General features: G+C 55.1%; 1 protein-coding gene across 1 annotated transcript; it reads right to left on the bottom strand.

The window, feature by feature from the left end:
* Positions 1–333: 333 nt before the first annotated feature.
* Positions 334–18159, bottom strand: LRRC16B (leucine rich repeat containing 16B). Its single transcript, XM_006883162.1, has 40 exons — positions 18120–18159; positions 16512–16606; positions 16181–16231; positions 16016–16075; positions 15814–15929; positions 15506–15603; positions 15170–15240; positions 14995–15068; positions 14698–14773; positions 14524–14612; positions 13929–14023; positions 13614–13700; positions 13304–13413; positions 13083–13160; positions 12037–12113; positions 11847–11951; positions 11687–11756; positions 10920–11001; positions 10703–10799; positions 10484–10538; positions 10229–10401; positions 9939–10007; positions 9543–9636; positions 9358–9456; positions 8817–8945; positions 8545–8658; positions 7786–7961; positions 6709–6796; positions 6429–6569; positions 6105–6168; positions 5754–5962; positions 5259–5359; positions 4343–4658; positions 3790–3921; positions 2952–3018; positions 2770–2859; positions 1017–1141; positions 760–934; positions 492–602; positions 334–359 (listed from the first exon to the last, which is right to left on the bottom strand). Exons 1-40 carry the CDS (start codon positions 18157–18159, stop codon positions 334–336), a joined length of 4125 nt encoding a protein of 1374 aa, XP_006883224.1.
* Between the last annotated feature and the right edge of the window lie 643 nt (positions 18160–18802).

Below are 18802 nucleotides of genomic sequence, written 5' to 3'. Positions count from 1 at the left end.
AGCAGACTTGAGGCAGGTAGTGATTTTGTTTTTTTATTCTGTACAAGTGGGGAGAGAGCCCCCTGGGGCTAGAGGGACAGAGATCCGCCTTCCTGGGGGAGGCAGGAGATAGGCCCCCACCCCAGTCTTTCTGTAGAGTGAGGCAGTGAGCACCCCTCTCTCCAGGTTGCTCCCTCCCTTCCTGTCCCCCACCTCTTGCTCCTCTTAAGCCTCGCCCTGCCCCTGTGGGCCTAGGGGGCTGGCAGGGAAGCCTGGGAGCATAGGGGTGAATGGGGGTGAGTCCTTGTGAGGCACATGTAGAGAGGAGGGCTGGAGAGGGTGTCTCAGCGGCTGTCAGTCTGTTCCTGGTTCACTGGTTCCTGCTGGGGATAAATTCAGGAAGCGCTGTTTCCTGGGCAGGGAGAAACAGCCATGGGGTGGGGGATGGGGTGGAGCAAGTTGGACAGATAGGTGGGCGATGATATCCCACTTCTCACCTTCCCCACTGCTACCTGGGGGGTCAGGGGGCCGTCTCCGATCAGGCTCCAGCTTGTCACAGGACTGTGCACGCCGAGTCCTCTTGGGCTTCAGTGGGGCAGTCCTGCGGCCTGGATCCGGGGGCACTGAAATGACAGTTGAAGTGGGCCTGGAACATGAGTTCCCACATATTGAGCCTATTGCTTGCTTCATACCAGAAGCGGAGCTGAGGTCCACAGCAAGAGCCCAGAGGTGTCCTGACACCCCCCTTCTCCTACTAGCCTTGGGGGGGGTGTGGCTGACCTTGGGCCTCCAGTTCCTCTTGGTCTTGCTGTGACCCTAGGCGCAGCCTAGGTTTGTTCACTTCTGGGACAGCACTCTCAGCTTCAACCTCCTCCCTGCACCCTGGTTCCTGTGGGGGCCTGCGGCCCCTAGGCACAGCCACTGGCTTGGGGGGGCGTGGAACTAAAGGGGGCTCCTGCAGGTGGTGGAGGAAAGGAGATGCCAGGTTGGTTAGTCTACTTGCCTTGCCAGGGGACCTGCCCCACCCACCTGCCAGCCCTCACCTTGGCATTCCTAGCTGGAACTGTCCTCTCTGGGAATAGGGTCCCTTCCTTTTCCTCTTCCCCATCTCGGGAGGCCGGGCTTGGGCTCTGGCAGCTGTGGTTGGGAGCACTTTCCTCAGCTGGGGGTGGCAAGAGAGGAGAAGCTGCAGGAAAAGGTGGTCTGGCATAGCAACCTCCCACCCCCTTTCCCACTGAAATTCTGGATACCAGGACTTTACCCTTCCATTTGGTCCCATTAACTCTTGCCTCAATGTGCTCCTCTCCTACGTTTCCTTAGCCCTTGGTCTTGGGATCATCTGAGCTCGTCACCTCTAATAAGGTCTCTGGTCTGGCTACCCTGCTTGCAGAGTAGGGCAAGTCCTTTCCTGCTGGGGCACAGCCAGGGCTTGCTAGGTCCACAGACACAGCTGCCCATTCAGGGCTGCAGTGTGCTGGGCCCTGCCAAAGCTGCAGCCTGGCATTCCCAAAATTCTGTCTGACAGAGATGATGGGAAGAGTATTGAAGGTACACCCCTCCCTCTGTCTCCACAGCTTATGCACTGGGAGCCTGAGTGGTGACCCTGGAGTATGTTGTTTCTGTGAGTATCCAAGGAGTGAGGCCTAGAGGCCTTGGGGCTGCTGGCAGCAGGGGTGTGGTGAGGATAAGATCTGACTACTGTGGTCTTCTAAATGAAATGAAGGATGGAGCCCTGTTTTGGATGGTGTAGCCATGCTCTGAGAGGGATGGGAAAAATCAGCAAAGACGCCTTAAGAGTTGTGTTGGTCTTGGAAGATGGGCCAGTAGCATGGGCACTGCTGAGCCTCTCAGGCCCAGCCTGTCTCTGCAGCATGAGGGAGGGAGAAGCAGGACAGGGCAGAGCAGGACAGTATAGGGGATCATGTGGCAGGGACCCCACCACATTGGTCTGCCCATTTCATGGTTCATTCCAGCTCTGATGCCCTAGCCTGGATGGGTGGGGATGGAGCAGGTGGGGGGCTCTCCAGGTCTACAGGGAGATATTGTCCATGTCACAAGTTTGGAGGATCATATTCCAAATCAGTGAGAAATTAAGTAGAGAGTGACTTGACCAGCTTTTCTCTAGTTTTCTTTTCCTAAAGTGAAAGGTGCTCTGACCGCTGCAGAAGGGAAGCCTCATACCTGAAATAATCTTCCCTCCCCTTTATTCTTCTAAAGTCATGGAGCCATAAAGATAAATGACGTGTTTAAAAGTCAACACAGCTGGTGTGTGGTTGACCTGGAGTTAATACCAAGCCTTGTGACTTCCGTGCCAGGGCTTGTGATCACGTCTGTGCTTCTCGGGAGCATCTCTCCGAGTCACGAGGATGGTCTGGTGAGCTGCTTTTGGAAGGGGCTGCAATACCTGAGGGGGCCTGGTGTACCTGGCACTTGCTAGACTCTTGTTTTGACCACCCTCTTTGCAGCCAAGGAGAGAGGCTTTCCTTCTAGAGGTGTCACTTTGAAGAGAGCAACTGGAAGTGCCATGTACCCGAGAGGATTCCTTTGAACCAATCACAAAGCAAATGGCAAAGGGAGGGAAGGGGCTACTTTACAATGTTGCTTAGGCTTGGGTTATTACATCTCTTTTTGATGTAGCTTTGTAAACATCCTTAAACGTTTTCACTGTGTTGACTTTTCAGGGCTCCACCGTGGTTGTAAATTTCCCAAGGCAGGGTCATCACTTTTGTTTCTTTGGACACACCCAGGGCCCTTGGTGCGGCTGCCTGCCAGAGCAGAGACGCTCCATACCTATGTGCCACGTGGCCTCTGCTCGACGCATGGCACTGAAGCTCGGCTTGGTACTTTGCGGGGGAGGCGGTGGCTTCCAGGCTCCAGGCCCTATAAATGGAAGTGGGAAAGAAGGAAAGGTAAATGAGGAGGAGACTTTGAGAGAATGGTCAAAGGAGAGGATTGAGGACAGCCATCCTCACCAGCATCATCTGAAGAGCGCCGTTTCTGCCACGCCTGGGTGCTGCCCTCCAGTTCTGGGCCTGCACCCTGAAAGGAGAGCCAAGTCAGATTGTAAAGGGAGTCCCTGCTTGCAGCTGAAACTGTCGCATCTCATGCCATCAGCCACTAGATACTCAGACTGTGTTTCCCAAAGAGGGTCGTTGTTGCCACAAAAATGGCTCAAGTTGATTCATAAATGAAAATATTGTTATCTTAATAGGTAGGTATTTATGTGTTTTTTTATTTTATGTATTTTGTTGTTATGGACCCTTGAGTTGGAACCAGCTCATAGCTGACCTGCAGCAGGTTTTCAGAGGCAGTAAATCCCACAGGCGGAGAGTGCCCATTTTACTCCTGCAGAGCAGCTGGTGGATTCAAACCCTGTTCCTGTGGGTTGGCAGCACAATTCTTTACCTAAGCCACCAGAGCGCCTCTTATGTAAATAAGATAAAATAGAACTAATTTAAAAAAACTTACAGTTCTAAGTATAACAATGCTTAGATACAAAAACATTATGGGGAACATATTATAGGTGGTAAGTGAAAAAGACAAAAATCAAGTTACTAAATTTGGGAAGTTCATCCTTAGAGGTCTTTTTATAGCCTCATTTACAAGTTAGTAGAGGCTCCGAGGGATTAATTGACTAGTCCAGGATTTCCCTGGCAAGTTTGTGGTGAGGCAGTGCTGCTGCTAACACATTCTAACAGCAAAGCATCTGCTCTCTCCACTGAACCAACAACGCCTAGGAAGGTTTAAGAGGGGTGGGTGGTACACAAGGACCCGTAACATCCTCAGTTCCTTGCCCCTGGCTCCCCTCACCTCTCGTTTCCCATCGAAGCTCCAACCCTTGGCTCTTCCCAACCCAGGAAGGGCAACTCCGTGGACTCGGGTTGGCTGCTGTGATGCCCCAGGGGCTGGGCCCCCTTCTCCTGGCTCTGACACATCTGCACCCTGCAACAAGATCTCAAGTTTACACATACAGCTGCAAATGGAGAATGAAGCGCATGGGGAGGAGGAGGGCCCCAGCCGAGCCCTCCCAGCATGCTCTGCATGGCCTCCCTTCCTCCTCTTGGAATGACCAATGTCCTCTAGAAATCCTCTCAAAACTCATTGTCATCGAGTCAGAATCTACTCAAATTTGACCTTCTTAAGGGTTTTCAAAGGCTGTGAATTGCATGGGAAGAGAATGCCCATCTTTCTCCCAAGGAGCAGCTGGTGGCTTGAACTTTTGGGTTCGAGTTGCAATGCTCTACCCACTAGGCTACCAGAGCATCATCTGGGAACCCCAGAATTCCCTACTCATTGCCTTGAGTGGAGGTGGGGAGGCGGGCGATATATGGGGCAGGAGAAGGAGGAACAGCAGCACTCTTACCATCTTCCTGCGGAAAGAAGGTCCTCGGCCTCCACCAAATCCAGGCAGGAGGCCACTCTCCTCCTCTGGGCTCCAGGCAGGGGAAGAATTATTGCCAAGGCTTGGGGGGTCTGGACTCGGGGGGCTCTCCTGAGTTGGGGGGGGGGGGGGGGGTGGAGGGAGGAGGAGACCGGTGGTGGGGGACCCGGGTCCTCTTTCCCCCTTGAAGCTCCGGGGTCGCCGGAAGTGAAACAGGCCTCGGCGTCTCTTCTTCTGGAGTGGGGGCAGTGGTGGCTCTGAGAGGCCTGGCCGAACAGTCCTTAGAGTCCGAGGGTAACTGAGGAGAGTCAGGGGGTTGCTACTGACAAAACGCCATGCATCTGCCAGTCCGAGTCTAATACACAACTAACTTTCCTGTCTGTTCTCATCAGCAGAGCTATAACCCTTTACCACTCAGTTCTATTTGGAGATTTAAAAAGTCCTCACCTTCCTTAGCAGAATCTTCCAGCAACACCTTTCCTTCAAACTGACTTTCCTCTCAGATACCTTCTCTCCTTTCCACCCCCCATCTCTTTCTCTCAGCTTCTCCAAGTGACACGGTTCCTTTTGAACAGATACTGAGGTAAAGTGGTCTCAGGCCGAGTTGGAGACACCTTTTCAGGCCTCTCTGCATCAACCATAATTTCATCCCAGGGCTTTCTGCCAACCAGCTCTATCCCTTCCCTCCTGCACGGAGCTTCATTCTAACTCCATCCTTTCCAGCTGTGGGGGAGATTCAGAAGTGATGACAGCTAGGAGCTAGATGGGAAGGAAGGAAGGAAAGGATTGTGGGGGAAACATCCCAGTGCATCCGGCTTTGGGGAACTGTCAGAGGAGAGGACACAGCAGCCCTCGCAATGCCTCAGGGTCTGCTGTACATGGTGTCTAGGTGCCACACCTGGAACTTTCATCCATGACTCTTCGACTGAAGAAGTCCTCTAGTCCCTCATCTAGGCGTGTGGCCATTCCGTTCTCCTGACGAGTCCCAGGCACCGGGACCTGCTGGGAACAAAGTCCTATTGGCTGTCTCACTGCGGTCAGAAGTCCCACTTCCATGCCACTCAGGGCTTTCCCCTTTGTACATGGACTTTGTCTCTTCTGGGCCTCATGGTAACTTAGACTTTAGCCATCTGCGCATTCCTTGACTTGGTGGCTGTTGGCTATATCCTTCACTATAGTGAGAACCACTGGTGGCTGGCAGGCTTCCGATTTGTAACTTGGTCTTACTCCCACTCCCACTCAAAATGGATAATCGTTCCTCTAGTTGGTGGCCTGCCAGGACCCCTGCCAATTCCCTAAGGCGTGTCTCTGGCATTCATGCTCTGAAGCTAGAACATCTGACTTTGGCATTGCTAAGCAAAAGCAGTCTTCTTGTGAGGTCTTAGAGACTTACACTGGGCCGGCCAGGTCCTGGAGGGGTGGTTCTGGGGGGCCGGGGCCTCCCCTGTGTCTGATGCCTTAGTTTATAGCCATGAGTGGGCAGCTCTGATAGACCTTCCCAGGAGCCACTAACTGTAGGCTGGTTGCTCCCAAGGCCTGAGAACCATCCAGGGGGAATCCCCAGGCTTCCCAGTTGGCCTTCCATGTCCTGAGGACTCCCACCTGTGGGGAGAGAAGCATTAGGGGACCAGCAGGAGGGATAGGAAGAAAGCCGGGTGAAGGGACAGAGACAACAGAAAGAGCAACTGGGCCCATGGAAGGTGCAGAACTTGGAGGATGGTAGAAAAGAGACTGGGGGACTCACTAATGAAGGCAGATACGGGGCGGATCTTGCGACAGCGTTTCTGCTTCTTTATGGCCATGGTGTCCTGCAGAAATGGAGACATGTAGGGGTCATATCCCAAGTCCCAGGAACCTCACCTGTATTCCTCACACAGGTTCCTTTTTTGGAGTTCATCCTACTTCTCCCTCCTCAGGTGGCTGAGGTATTGGCAGGAGGTAAGAGGCCGAGTGAGTTGGAGTTTGAGACCAGGCCCAGCAGTGGGAGACTGAAACCCAGAAAAGTGGAAGGGGACAGTCAGGGACAAGGCCCAGGTGGAGGAGGCGAGTAGAGTTATGGTGAGCTCACAATGTTGGTCCCAAGAAGTTCATCATCTGTGGTCTCTTCATGGTCATGGCTCCGGCCTCGGCCCCGGGATGATAGATCCTGACCTTGGCCCGGTCCCCCTGGCGGATCTGACAGTGTCCTTAGCTGGGCTAGGTGCCGGGCCTAGAGAAAGGCAGATGTGAACAGGAGCTCAAGGAAGCTGTTTATCTCCCCAAGCCTTGAGGAGAAAAGGTACTCAGGATGTTGGGACGATGTGGGGTGACGAGTATGCCCAGGCCTGGCCAGGGCTCAGACACCTTACCAGGCTCTTGTGGGAGTGGTAGAGCTCCTGCAGGATCTCATCCACTATGGAGTTGGTCAAGTAGGTGACCACTGAGAGCTTCACTTCACTGTGGGCAGAGATGGAGCAGCTTAGCCACCCCTTTCTCTTCCTCTGAGCCTCAGCCCCTCACCTCCCAGATGTCCCAGAGTGTGGGCCAGCTGTTTAGGATGTCCATCGAGAACACAGTTACTGTAGGGAGGCCTCGAGTCCACAACACTAATGTTTCAATAAATACACACCTACGATCCCACCAGACAAGATGTATGTTTGTTTTATTTCTTACTTTTGTCCCTAATCAATTGGGAAGGGAGCTCTTGTGGCCTAGTCTGCAAGGGTTTGACTCCACCAGTAGCTCCAAGAGAGAAAGATGATAAATCTTTCTCCTTTGCAACTTCCAGCCTCAGAACCCAATGCAGGGTCAGCTCTGAGTTCAGTTCTGGCAGTGAGTGAGATGCATGCACATGGAGAAGGTAGGCAAAGAGAACTTAAAGGATGAGGAGGAAGAGGGCAGATCGGATGCTTGGAGTTGTAAGGAAACAAAACTTAGTAAATCAGGGTACTGAGTAAATTCCGCTGGTTGCTTCTAGAGTAGAAGCCAGGACCTCTTCAGTCTGGTTGTTTCATGAGCGTGTGTACTAATTTTCCTTCCCTCAGCACTCAGATTCAGAATGAAAAATCTACAAGGTAATGGAAACGAGGGTGAAGGGATAGCAAAGGTCATGTATGTGTCTTATGTCAGGTTTTTTGGAGGCTGAGCATTATTTCTGAGAGGTGATTAGGGTGTGTGTGTGTGTGTGTGTGTGTGTGTACGTGGGTATGTGTGTGTACACTGGTGTATTCGCATCATCCTGGCTCTTCTCCCCAAACTCAACACTTAAGACTTTAGGGCAATGATCAATCATACCCTAAAAAGCAAGGTTACATTTGGTTAAAGATTTATCCTTGTAATGTAGATTGTACCATTTATTATTCATTGCTTATGGGCCTCAAGTCCCTAAGAGCTCTGGGACAAATCCAGACACCTCCCTCTGCCCCCCAGCCCTGCCCGCCTCTCACTCCAGCTTGTTCTGAATGTCCTGGCCCGCCTGTTCCAACAGCGCTCCTCGGATGAAGTTCCGGGGTACGGTGACACGTTCTGCAACATTGCTCAGCATCTTGTTGTGTCCCTCGGCCACACGCATGGCCACAGGGCATAACTCCTGTGTTAGGCTGACCATAGACTCCAGGATTACCTAGCATGGCAGGAAGGGAGACCAGAGCCCCAAGGGTCAAGATCAGGGCCAGGGTCAGCACCTCCGCAGCAGAGCCTGCCTATTCAAGACCATGTGTAGGAAGACTGAGTGATCTGCCTAAGGTCACAGGCCGCCAGCAAAGGCAAGTGCAAAGCCTTGGCTACATGGCTCTCCCACTTTCTGGGCAGGTCTCCTTCTACACTAGAATAAAGGCAGGGGGAGAGCCAGTCTAAAGGTCAGAGTCCAAAGGGGAGAGGTTACAGTTCAGAGGCCAGGGTGGGAGGCAACGGGGGTGGGGTGTGGGGAAAAATCAAAGCCTGCTTTGGTAGCACTGCTGTGTCCATTGGGAGTGTGGGTCAGCTCTGCATTTCCTGGGTCAACACAGTGACTGTAACAATAGGTTCAGGTATTTTAGAGATGGTGAGGACGGCACATGAGGGCAAGATTTGGATCTGTTGTTCACAGGGTTACTATAAGGTGTAGTCCATTTGACCACACCTGAAAAGAACTGACCAGAGGGCTTGACCTAGGGCTTATCTCCACTGGGCTTTCCACCCCTTCTCCTCCCTCCTCCAGGACTTGCCTGCAGCTCCTTGTCCACAGCCTTCGACACCTCACTGGCTACAGACTCTAGCCTTTGTCGCACAGGTCCATCATTGGCCAGCACATGGCCCAGTTCATAGAGGCTGGGAAACAGCTATGGGAGGACGGGGTTACAGTTAGCCAGCATCAGGCCTTACTTGGTCCCTGAGTTGAGAACCGATGGATAGGGCAGCCTGCACGCTCTCCAGTTCGCCTGGCTGGCCTTCTGGGGTTCTGCCAGCTGTTGGGGAAGGTGGTGATGTGAGTGCTCACCGCTCGGGAGTTCTTGGCATCCTTGATGAGGTCTCGAGCATAGAGCAGCTCATCCTGCACAGGTTCCAGGGGACACAGTCTCAGGGCCCGCACCTCCTCCTGCACGCGTCCACACAGCCGCTGCAGCATCTGGAGCCCAGGCAGCAGGAGTGTCAGGGAACAGCAGGCTACCTCAGCTTCCCAGGTTCACGTCAGATGCCCCATTTTTGTACGGTGCTGCTGGTGCTGGCACTGACAGTGGTAACAGTAATGTCCGTGCATGGCACATTCACTCACTCTTCCTTGGGGCACAGACTTAGGTACAGGTCGAGCTCCTTAGTCCTATGTATCTGTGTCTGTGTGTCCCCTGCTGTTGGCCCACGTTCGGGCATGTGTGGGACCCATATCAGAATGTCCTGTCTTTGTGCTTTCTTGCATGCACATGCTCAACACAGTGGGGGCACCATGCAATGCTTCTTTCATTCTCGCTCCACGTGCTTTATCACTAAACATCTGTGCCCTGCATGCCCCATCCCCATGTGTCCCAGAGGGAAACGTTTACTTGCTCGGCGCTACTGGTCACCAGGCCCTGCTGAAGCCTGAAGGCTTGCTCCTGAGGGCACGTTTGGGAGTGGTTGTTCCTCACCAGGCACCACTGGATCTAAAGGTGGTAAGGGTAGACGGGGTGAGGACCTGGGGTTGGGCCTGCCCCTTGCCCCTTGTTCTCCCTTCCTGGGAGGCCACCACCTTCTGCCAGATGTCCTCAGTTCGCTCAGGAGCGCTGCGGTAGGCTTGGGAGATGTCACTCACAGGGAAGGACATGAAGCGCAGGGTGTGGTTGCTGTGGGACATAGGAGCACAGCTGGGTGGGCAAACAGTTGAGGGAGGGAGTCTCCCTCCTCTTAAAGACCCACCATCCCTTAATGACCATTTCTTTTCTCCCTTTCTGATCTCCTATCTTGTACTTTCTAACGTCTCAATCTACTGCTTTCTGTCCTGGTCGGTCCTTTTCCCCATGGCCCTTTCTAATGGCTCCATGCAAACAGGTCAAGCAGGTGGGACAGGGCTGGGGTGATACCTGGATACTGCGAAGGCATTGAGAAGCTGGGGGCTTAGGTCAGGCCAGGGCTCCAGTCTGCTCACCTCTCTAGGGCCCTTGCAATGTCCAGGAAGCCCAGGGCAGATGTGTTGTTCCGATCCCACAGGATAGTTCTGGGAGGAGGATGAGCACAGCTTGTTACCCTCCTTCTAGGTCCCTATGAGGGATTAGGGACACAACCTTCTTTGGAGCCCTCCCTCCTTTCCTGGAAAATGAGGTCGACTCAGAGGTGGTTTGGGGGCTGGGGTCTCCTAGAGGCTCAGGTGCAGAGCAAGGAGGCTTGGCAAGCAGGGAGGGTGTTTGTGGGGAACTGGGCTGCAGGTGTGGGCCCCACCTGAGGGAGGAGTTTATCTGCAGGGCCTTGGACAGCATCTTGGCCCCGATGTCCTCCATGCCATTGCCACTCAGATCCACTTTAGCCAGGCACGTGTTGCTGCCCAGAGCATTGATGAGGATGCTTGTGCGAAGCTTCAGCCGGGAGTCCGCCACCGACAGTGACTGCAGGGACTGTGTGGTCAAACAGTAAAGGGGTTCAGGCAAGCTTCCATAGTTCTCTGTCCCTGCAAGTTCCCTCCCAGCAGGTACTCACACAGTCCTCTTCCTGGATCAGCTGCACCAACTTGTGGAGGATCTCCTCCAGGGTCCTGTGTGGAGGTAGGGCTCAGAGCAGAAGGGGAGGGTGGGGGGGGTCATATTATTGGAGGAGGGTGGTGGTTTGAGGTAGGGAGGGGCCCAGAGGTGACATGGTGAGTCTGGAGGATGGGTGGACAACGGGACAGGGGGCTGTGGGCATGGGGACTGGACTCACTTGGCCTTGACGTTGAAGTTCTTGCCCAGGAACAGGTGTTTGAGGGACTTGTTCTTGCCAAGTGCAGGCACAAGAGTCAGGAGGTCGGAGTCAAACCCTGGCCAGTAGATGAGCAACGTGTGGCCTTGAGGCCTGAGACTCACACTTCCTCAGGTTTCCCCTCACAGTCCAGGCCCTGCCCCATCTGCTTCCCAGTGAAGGTGGGGCTGCCACTCACCATTGTCTGATAGGTCCAGGCTGCCCACGCAAGTGACAGCACCCAGCTGCTCCTGCAGGGCCTGTGCTCCGGCAGATCGGAGCTGCAAGGACACGGGAGGGGAGGGGAATGGGATATTAAAAAAACCCAAAACACACACACATACCCCCTCAACCCAAACCCAAACCCCAAGACACTGCTGCTGAGTTGACTGTGCCTCATAAAGACCCTGTATCAAGTTTTGAAGTTGTAAATTTTAATGGGAGGAAACTTGTTCTCTTATCTTTCTCTAGCAGAGCAGCTGGTAGGTTAAAATTGCTTAACTTTTGCTTAGCAGCTCAGCATTTAACTTAATACACCACCAAGGCTCCTTGAGGTGGGAGATAGGGCACCTCCATGCTCACATTAGGATTCAAGGTCACTGGAGGGGGCAAGGAGGTAAGAACCATAGAGACCCTTTCTCCACAACGGATCCTCCCCAGGTCTCTCCTTCAGTCAGAAAAATCTCAAGGTGGCAGTCCTAAAATAGTGTGCTCCTGCCCCCTGGTGGAAAAGCTTGGTATCTCTCACCCCGAATAAGTGGGGGAGATTCTAGGGCTCAAGATGAACAAGAGTCTCCGGGAAGAGGAACCCAGATCAGAGGAAGGAAGAAAACAAAGAAAGGGCAGTGTTATAGAAGGGGTACTAACAAGGCAAGATGGAGCTGGCGCTCTATTTAGGTAAAAGAAATAAACAAGAGGGCAACTGGAGGGAGACAGGTGACAGGCCTGGGGGTACTGAGGGCTCACCTCACAGCTGCTGAGGTCCAGATGCAGGTCACTGAGGTGACTGTTGAGCGAGAGGCCCTGGAGCAGCGCCCTGTGGAAGGATGGTCAAGAGGCTTGGTTTTACGCCTCCCCCACACCCTCCTTATTCCCTTGGATGCCCCCAACCCTGCACCCACCCGACCTGAGGGCCTCCAGGGGCAGCCGAGTGGTCGACAAATTGACATGGTTCAGTGTGTAGGCGCTGCTGAAGAATTGTTTGAAGGCTGGTGGGGCATCCCGGCCCTTCCTGCAGAGACCCCTGGGGTCAGCATGGGAGGGAGACACCCTTGCTTGCCATGTCCCTCCCTGCAACCATCCCCACCTGCTCCCACCTGTGGGAGCAGCTGTTGCGAGCCAGGTTGAGGTAGGTAAGGTGGGAGCAGCAGCCATGGAGCAAGGCTCCCAGAAGCTGTATGGAGAGACAGGGCGGATCTTAGGGCTGGGAGTGGTGCTGGGAGGAGGAGGGGAAGGACTCCCTTTTCCCCTTCCCAGAATGACTCTTCACTTCCCTCTGAGGTTAGCCGATGTTTGCCTGCGTTTGTTGTTAGCTGCCTTTGAGTGGGCTCCCACTCATGGTGAACCCGTTCATAACAGAATAAAATGCTGCCAGTCCTGTGCCATCCCCAGGCTGTTGCGATCCAGAGTTTTCATTAGCTGATTTCTGGAAGTATATTGTCAGGTCTTCCTGTTCTGTCTCACTCAGGATGCTTTGCTGAAACATGTTCAGCATCACAGCAAGTTTCCACCGACGGGTGGTATTTGCTGGGAATTAAACCCTCATGGATGGTGAGGATTCTGCCACTCCTATGCCCCTTGTACTTAGCCTGTAATTAAGTCTCCGTTTTCCCCTCTTTGGAAAGTTGGCCTACTCCCTGCGTGGTCTCTCGGGGTGGTGGTTGTTACTAGGAGCCGTCAAGTCACTTTTGCAGAGTAGAACTACTCCACAGGGTTTTCAGAAGCAGGTCACTAGGTCTGTCTTGCCAGGAGTCTATGGGTGGGTTTGAACCACCAAGCTCTTGGCTAGCATGTTTGAGCGTGTACCAATTGATGCCACATAGTGGTAGAGGACAGGCTCAAATACAGTAAACATGTAAAGCTGGGGCTATCACTAGTTAGAAGGGGAATCTGTTCACATTAGGGGACGTTCCTTTCCTTCTGGTGGACGTAACTGGCACCGGTGGGATGGGGGGTGCACAGTGTGTGCTTTTAGAATTCACCTGGACCTGAAGTCCTATCCTCAGCGCTCCCCATCCTGGCTCCTGTTAACTGGTACTCTCCTCCCATCCCACCTCCAGATTCAGGAAGCAGGGTGTGGCACACAGACCCACCCAGGGGCCCAAGTCACCTTAGACTGTCTCCTCTACCCCCAGTCCCTCACCAAGTCAATGGCACAGTCAGTCCCCGACAGGTCCAGGTGCACCAGAGCGTTGGGCTGGGCCAGGAAACTGTAGAGGGCCTGGGGAAGGAAGGATGAAGGGGCTGCAGGGAGAAGGAGGGGTTGAGTCCCTCCGCCCCCAGGGGCCATGGGGCAGCAGCCTCCAGGCCCTGAAACCTGAGCATGCTTCTACAGGGGCTTGAGGCCTTATCCCATGGACTTACATTGGCCTCATCCGTGGCAAGCAGCCCAGGGTTCTTGCTCAGGTCCAGGTATCGGAGGGAGCTGGCAAAGGCTGGGTTGGCCCCGAAGGTCTGGCCCAGCGCCTGGAGCCCTGAGCATGGCAGGCACTGGGCTAGGTTTGTCCCCATCCCTCCCCCTCCCTCCAGCCCCCAACTCTTCCCTACTCTGGAAATGTGGACCCTTTTCCCTCCTTGACTTCTGGGATGGTGGGTAAATGTGAGGGGATACTTTGGGGACTCAATACTCCAAGTGGCCTTTGAGGTCAGAGATCAGGGGTCTTGGTGTGAGTACCTCTTGGGGAAATGGAAGTCTTGGCCAGGCACAGTTTGGTGAGGCCAGTGGGGAAGCAGAGGAGCTGCTGGCTCAGGCTGAGGAAACCTGAAGAGTGAGAAGAGAAACACATTGCGGTGAGAAGCCAGGCAGTGGACAGATCGTGTTGAGTCAGACTGGGGGCTCAGAGAGGGTATGGACCTGGGGTCAAGGATAGAGATTCTGGGGTGGGGGCCAGAATTAGACTGGAAAGCCCCTATTCAGACCCGGGCTGGGCACTGGGTAAGGATGGGGTCTCCACTGTGGTGGGGGGTAGGATTCAGGGCTGGGGCTCACCCTTGTCCTCGATGGGGTTGTGGGACAAAGTGAGGGCATGCAGCACACAGCTCCTGTTCTCCCCAAACACCCCGGCCAGCTTCTGGACAAAGTCCCTTCAGGGAAGGGTAGGAAGGATTTGGCCTGAGCTGGGCCCCAGGTTCCAGCCCCTGGGCTTCCCCTCCTCCTCCGTCTGCCTGCCTGAGACTGCATAGGTTAGAGACCCCACATATGGGGAGCAGCTAGGAGGCTGCCAGGGAGTTTGTCACTATTCTAAAGTACCTGGGGATGTCCCACACCTTGGAAAGCTGTGCTGAGACAAAGCCCAGCTTCAAGTCCTCAAGATGGGAACAGCCCACCCCACTCAGGAGTCAGTGGGAAAAGGACAGGCAGGGAGTATGGTGCACACTGGGACAAGACATGGCAGCTGGGGGTCAGGAAGCTTAGGTCTTAGTCCCAGCTTGATAACTGGTTTGCAATATTCCCTGTTTGGGCCTCAGTCTTCTCTAAAATGAGGAGCAGAATGAGATAGTCAAGAGGCTCATCCTGCTCTGAAGTTTGGGAACCCTAAGACTACCTAGGGGGCACCACTGCCCAAGGGGGAGGCTGGCCTCACGTCTTAAGCCCAGCGTTGTCCAGCACCAGTTCTTCCAGGCTTCCCGACTTGCTTAGAGTATGTAGCACCTGTTCTAGCACTTCGGAGCCCTGAGGGCAGAGGGAGATCTGTAATTAGGAACGGGAAGGACACAGCTCTGCACCTTTCCCATCCCCGACCACTTCTGGCCCCTACCAGCCGCAGGTCCTTGCAGTAGAGTTTGGTGAACCACTGATTATAGGCCAGAGCGGCCACCATTAAGGCCAAGTCCCTGTGGAGATACGGAAGGAGGCAGGTGAGTGGTGAGCAGGGCTGGGCAAGATAAGGGTGGGGTGGCTGGGTCAGGGAAAGAATGGATGGGTAGATGGTAGTGGGGTGTAAGGCTGGGGAGATAGAATTGGGGCTAAGGTAGGGCCAGAGGGAGATTCTGGGAAGGGTTTGGGTTGGCTGAGACTGGGAATTTGGGGGTTCAATCTCTTTCCATCTACTTACCGGCTCTCCAGGTGGCTGAAATCCAAAAGATTGAACTCCCGGTTATCCTCAGCATGGTAGATGGTGTCCACATCCTTGGAGAGGTGGAGCTGGCTCACACCTGCTCCCCTCCTTCTCCTCTGCCCCCACCCTCTGGGTCCCACCTGCCCGCCTGTTGGGCCCCTGCTCAACGCACCCATTGCACCTCCTCACGGCAGTGCAGCCCATTGTAGTCGCACAGGGCAGCATAGGTCTCAGAGAAGCCACCTGTGAAGCAGGAAATAGGCTGGGTCTATGAAGGGGAGGGGGAGGGGAAACAGGCTTGGAGTTCAAGGAAAGGTCAAGGTCATTAGTTTTTTGTGGGTTATTTTGGTTCCAAAGCCCATGTTCCTGCTATCCCCTGAGCCTCCTGAGAGCTCACGGGGTGGGAGTGGGGGGCGGCTCAGGGTAGGTAAACCCTCCCGCACCCTGTACTAAGGAGTCCAGATGTGGGTGGTTTGGCTTCAGTTTCTTCAAGTCTGCCCCTGCTCACCACAGACACTGTGAGTAGTAGAAGTGGAAGTCTCAGAGTTGGGGGATGTGTCTCGGGGCCCCTCTGGGGTGTCAGCATTTCCACGTCGGATTAGGCACCTGAAATGTGAACAAGCCCATCCCAGATAAGGATGGGAGAGGTTTCTGTCACTACTTCCTGTAGTATAAATTCTGGATCCCTCAAAAAAATACTCATGTGGGGATACGAGAGTTTTCTTCTTGGTCTTTCAGGAGCAGAAGTCCAGGGGAAAAAGGGAAGAAGTCTCCCTACTGTCTAACCCCTTGAGAGGCTCCTCCTTTGCCACTCACCCAGGGCCAGGGCAGACCTTGGAGAGGGCGGAGCTCACATGTCGGGTCACCTGGTCCACGCTCTCAGCTGAGGGCAGCCGCATGCTCACTACCCCACGCTCTGTCTCCACCAGGATCTGGGGGCAAAAGGAGCAGCAGGACCTTAGCCAGCAATTCCTCTCCTGTCTAGCCCACGCAAGGGGCCCTAAATCCGGGTGCTAACCTGGTTCTGGCTGAGTGTGTTGAAGGCGCGGATCTCTAAGACATTGAAGGAGCTCTCCACCTGGGGGAGAAGAGGACAGACACAAGCAAGGCTCAGTTCATGCTACAGGGCAGTCAGGCCCAGGAGGGAGCATGCTGCAAGCTCCTCCTTCCCAGCCCAGCTCACCTTAGCTGGGACCTTAAGGGGGAAGAGGTGTAGGCGCCAGGAGGTCAGGGCCTGCAGAGAGAGGAAAGAATGTCAGCAGCATGCGGAGCCTCTCTTTAGTCTCCTTAACCTGCGTGCAACCCCTGCCTTCAGTGGCTCTCTGCCTGAGGTTTCTTTCTCTCTCTCCTCCTACTTTAGGCTTCTGCATACCAGTCTAGTCCAGTTCTGGTCCTCTCCAGGTTGTGTTTCCTTAGCTCTCTTTCACTTGTCTTCCCCTGCTTCCCAGGCTTGTTGGCCTCATTGCGCCAGCTAGCCTGTCCCCCTCTCGGCCTTCCAGGCCTGCTGCCCTCACCAGCACTCGGTCTTCAAACTTCTTGGGCTTGATCTCCAGTTTCACTCGGTGCTGCTGGAGTACAGCCCCGTGGCTCAGGCACCTCCGGATGCTGTCTGCAGGTGGGTGGGAGCTTGCTTAGAACTCCTGCTGCCCTGACCATCCCTTCCCCCACCTCCCCAGGGCTCGCAGATAGAGACAGAGGCAGGGCCAGATGGGAGGAGAGAGAAACAGAGACAAAGGGCAGTGGCTGGGAGCCTTCCTTTTTGGGTGCTTTTTCTCTTATTAGAGAGCGTGAAGTGTGGAGAAAAGTCTGGCTCCTGATGTCCCCGAGTCAGGGGACAGTTGCTGAGTGCCACTGCCTGTGGGAGGGTGTGTCTTACACTTCTGAGGGTGTGAAGGACAATTCCATCCCATGCACTACAACAGCCCGTCGACACATACACAGTGAGTCAGTGTGTAGGGTGTGGGGGTGTCCCTTTGACTATATTCTAGGTGGTCTGGCTGTGTGTGTGTACAGTCATCTGAAGGTGTCAGGGAATCTGTTTGGTGTTTGTGGAGATGAAGAAGTGTGAATGAGTTTGCTGCACTTGCTGTTGTAAAAGGGGCCCAGGGTCAGCTGTTCTGGGATGTGTATGCGTATGTATGTGCATGTGTGTGCGTGTGCGCGCGTGTAATTGGAAGGTAGGGAGGAATTAGTATTTAAATGAGCCCGTACACATCTGCTGGCAGAATTACCAGATATCCTACAGTGTGTGTGGGGGTGCGGTTTCTGTAAAGCTGTGCGTACACATCTCACGACTGTGCCTGTGTATGTGGAGGTGTGGGAAATCGCGACAGTCCAGCATGCCTCTGAGTATCCTTGAGCGTCCTGGTGTCTCTGTGGGTAGCCCGTGCTCCCGCTTCAGGGAGACAAGGTTCTGGCAGGGTTGGGAGGTCAGGCCTTGGTTTAAGCTGAGCCTGAGAATCATGCAAACCTGAGAGGACTTGGGGTGAGGGTGGGGGGCTTGCACGAGTGAGCAGGCCGGGACTGCGAGGGGGACGGGCGTGGAGATGAGCCGCAGAGACCCATTCTTGATTTCGCCCGAGTCCAGGGCCTCTTCCCTGACTCTCTTCTTTGCCCCACTAGCTTGGGCGCTGCCCGGTTCCTAGGGGAATCTCCAGGGCTAGTTCCGGGGCGGAGCCGTGAGGCGGGAGGGTGTGGAGTTAAGCATGGTCAGGACCAGGGGCAGCTCCCAGCGCTCGGCCCGGCTGGCACGGCCCTTCCCGGCGGGAAAGAGGGGGACTCTCTAGAGGGGAGACTAGACGCCACGCTAAGAGAAGGGCCAGAGTGCTGAGAAGGAGCCAGGGGGAGCGCCAGGAGATTGCACCTGTCCCTGAAGAGTGGGACGGGTGGTTGCAGGACAAGGAAGGTCCTGGCAGGGTGAGGCGAGAGGGGGCAGTGGAGGATGCTCTGGGGTGGTGATTCCTGAGCCGGCATGGACGGGCAGGGGAGGCTATGGATCTTGGGATGCACAGGGGTGAGGAGGAGGCGGGAGGCGCCGGGGCTGGGGCGTACCGCGGGGAGGAATGCACTGGATCTGGGATGCTCCGGGACCGGGCGTCCCGGAGACTAGGGCAGCCTCGTACCTTGCAGCTCGCGGGTGAGCTCTGCGCTGGGCTTGGCCATGACGGCCGCTGCTGGTGCTGCCGCCGCCGCCGCTAGGGAGCCACGGCACATGCTAGACCCGGCTTCGGCAGGGCCGGGGCGCCGAGCGCTGCAGCAGCGGCCGAGCCCGCTCCTGTGAGGGGCGGCTGCGCGAGCGCTCCTCCCCCCCGCCTCGGAGCGCCGGGCTCACGCCCCGCCCGGAGAGGTGCCCATGGAGCATGCGCGTGCTGCCGCACGCGTGAGACCCCGCGCGTGCTCGCGCCGACCCCTCCCCGGCTCCCGCGTGAGATGCCCAGTGCGCGTCACTTAGCGCCCGCGCTGTCTCCAAGCAGAGGCAGCATCCTCTTTCCTTGTCACCTACTCTTGAGCATCTTGGACAGACCGTATTTTGTTTGTGGGCCTGGGTACGCCTCCCAGGGTCATCCTACAAGGGTCCTTCCCTTTCAGCTGCTGAGCTTAGTAGGATCCATCCAGCTCGTCCTCGCTGACTCGAGAGGGAGGGCTGAGGGCAATTCCAGCAGAGAACCGGGGGAGTGTGTCCTTCCTTTTCATTTGCCCAGCCTTGGGGATTCCCGAGGCGTCTCTGGCACCATTCCTGGGGGTGTGAGGTTGAGAGTGGCACCTGGGAGTTCCCAGTGCCACCTCCTCCCAGCTGGCCGCTTTG

This window comes from Elephantulus edwardii, unplaced genomic scaffold (assembly GCF_000299155.1).
Source record: "Elephantulus edwardii isolate Elephantulus edwardi_28Jun2011 unplaced genomic scaffold, EleEdw1.0 scaffold00026, whole genome shotgun sequence".
Taxonomy (NCBI): domain Eukaryota; kingdom Metazoa; phylum Chordata; class Mammalia; order Macroscelidea; family Macroscelididae; genus Elephantulus; species Elephantulus edwardii.
This window is presented reverse-complemented; position numbering and strand designations above follow the sequence as displayed.

Excerpts from the sequence above, each read along its gene's own strand:
- LRRC16B (XM_006883162.1), bottom strand. The coding sequence starts at position 18,159 with ATGGCCAAGCCCAGCGCAGAGCTCACCCGCGAGCTGCAAG. Across the intron at positions 12,114-13,082 it reads CTGACTGTGCCATTGACTTG|CTTCTGGGAGCCTTGCTCCA; the intron begins GTGAGGGACTGG and ends CTCTCCATACAG. Across the intron at positions 603-759 it reads AGAGGAACTGGAGGCCCAAG|TGCCCCCGGATCCAGGCCGC; the intron begins GTCAGCCACACC and ends CTGTCATTTCAG.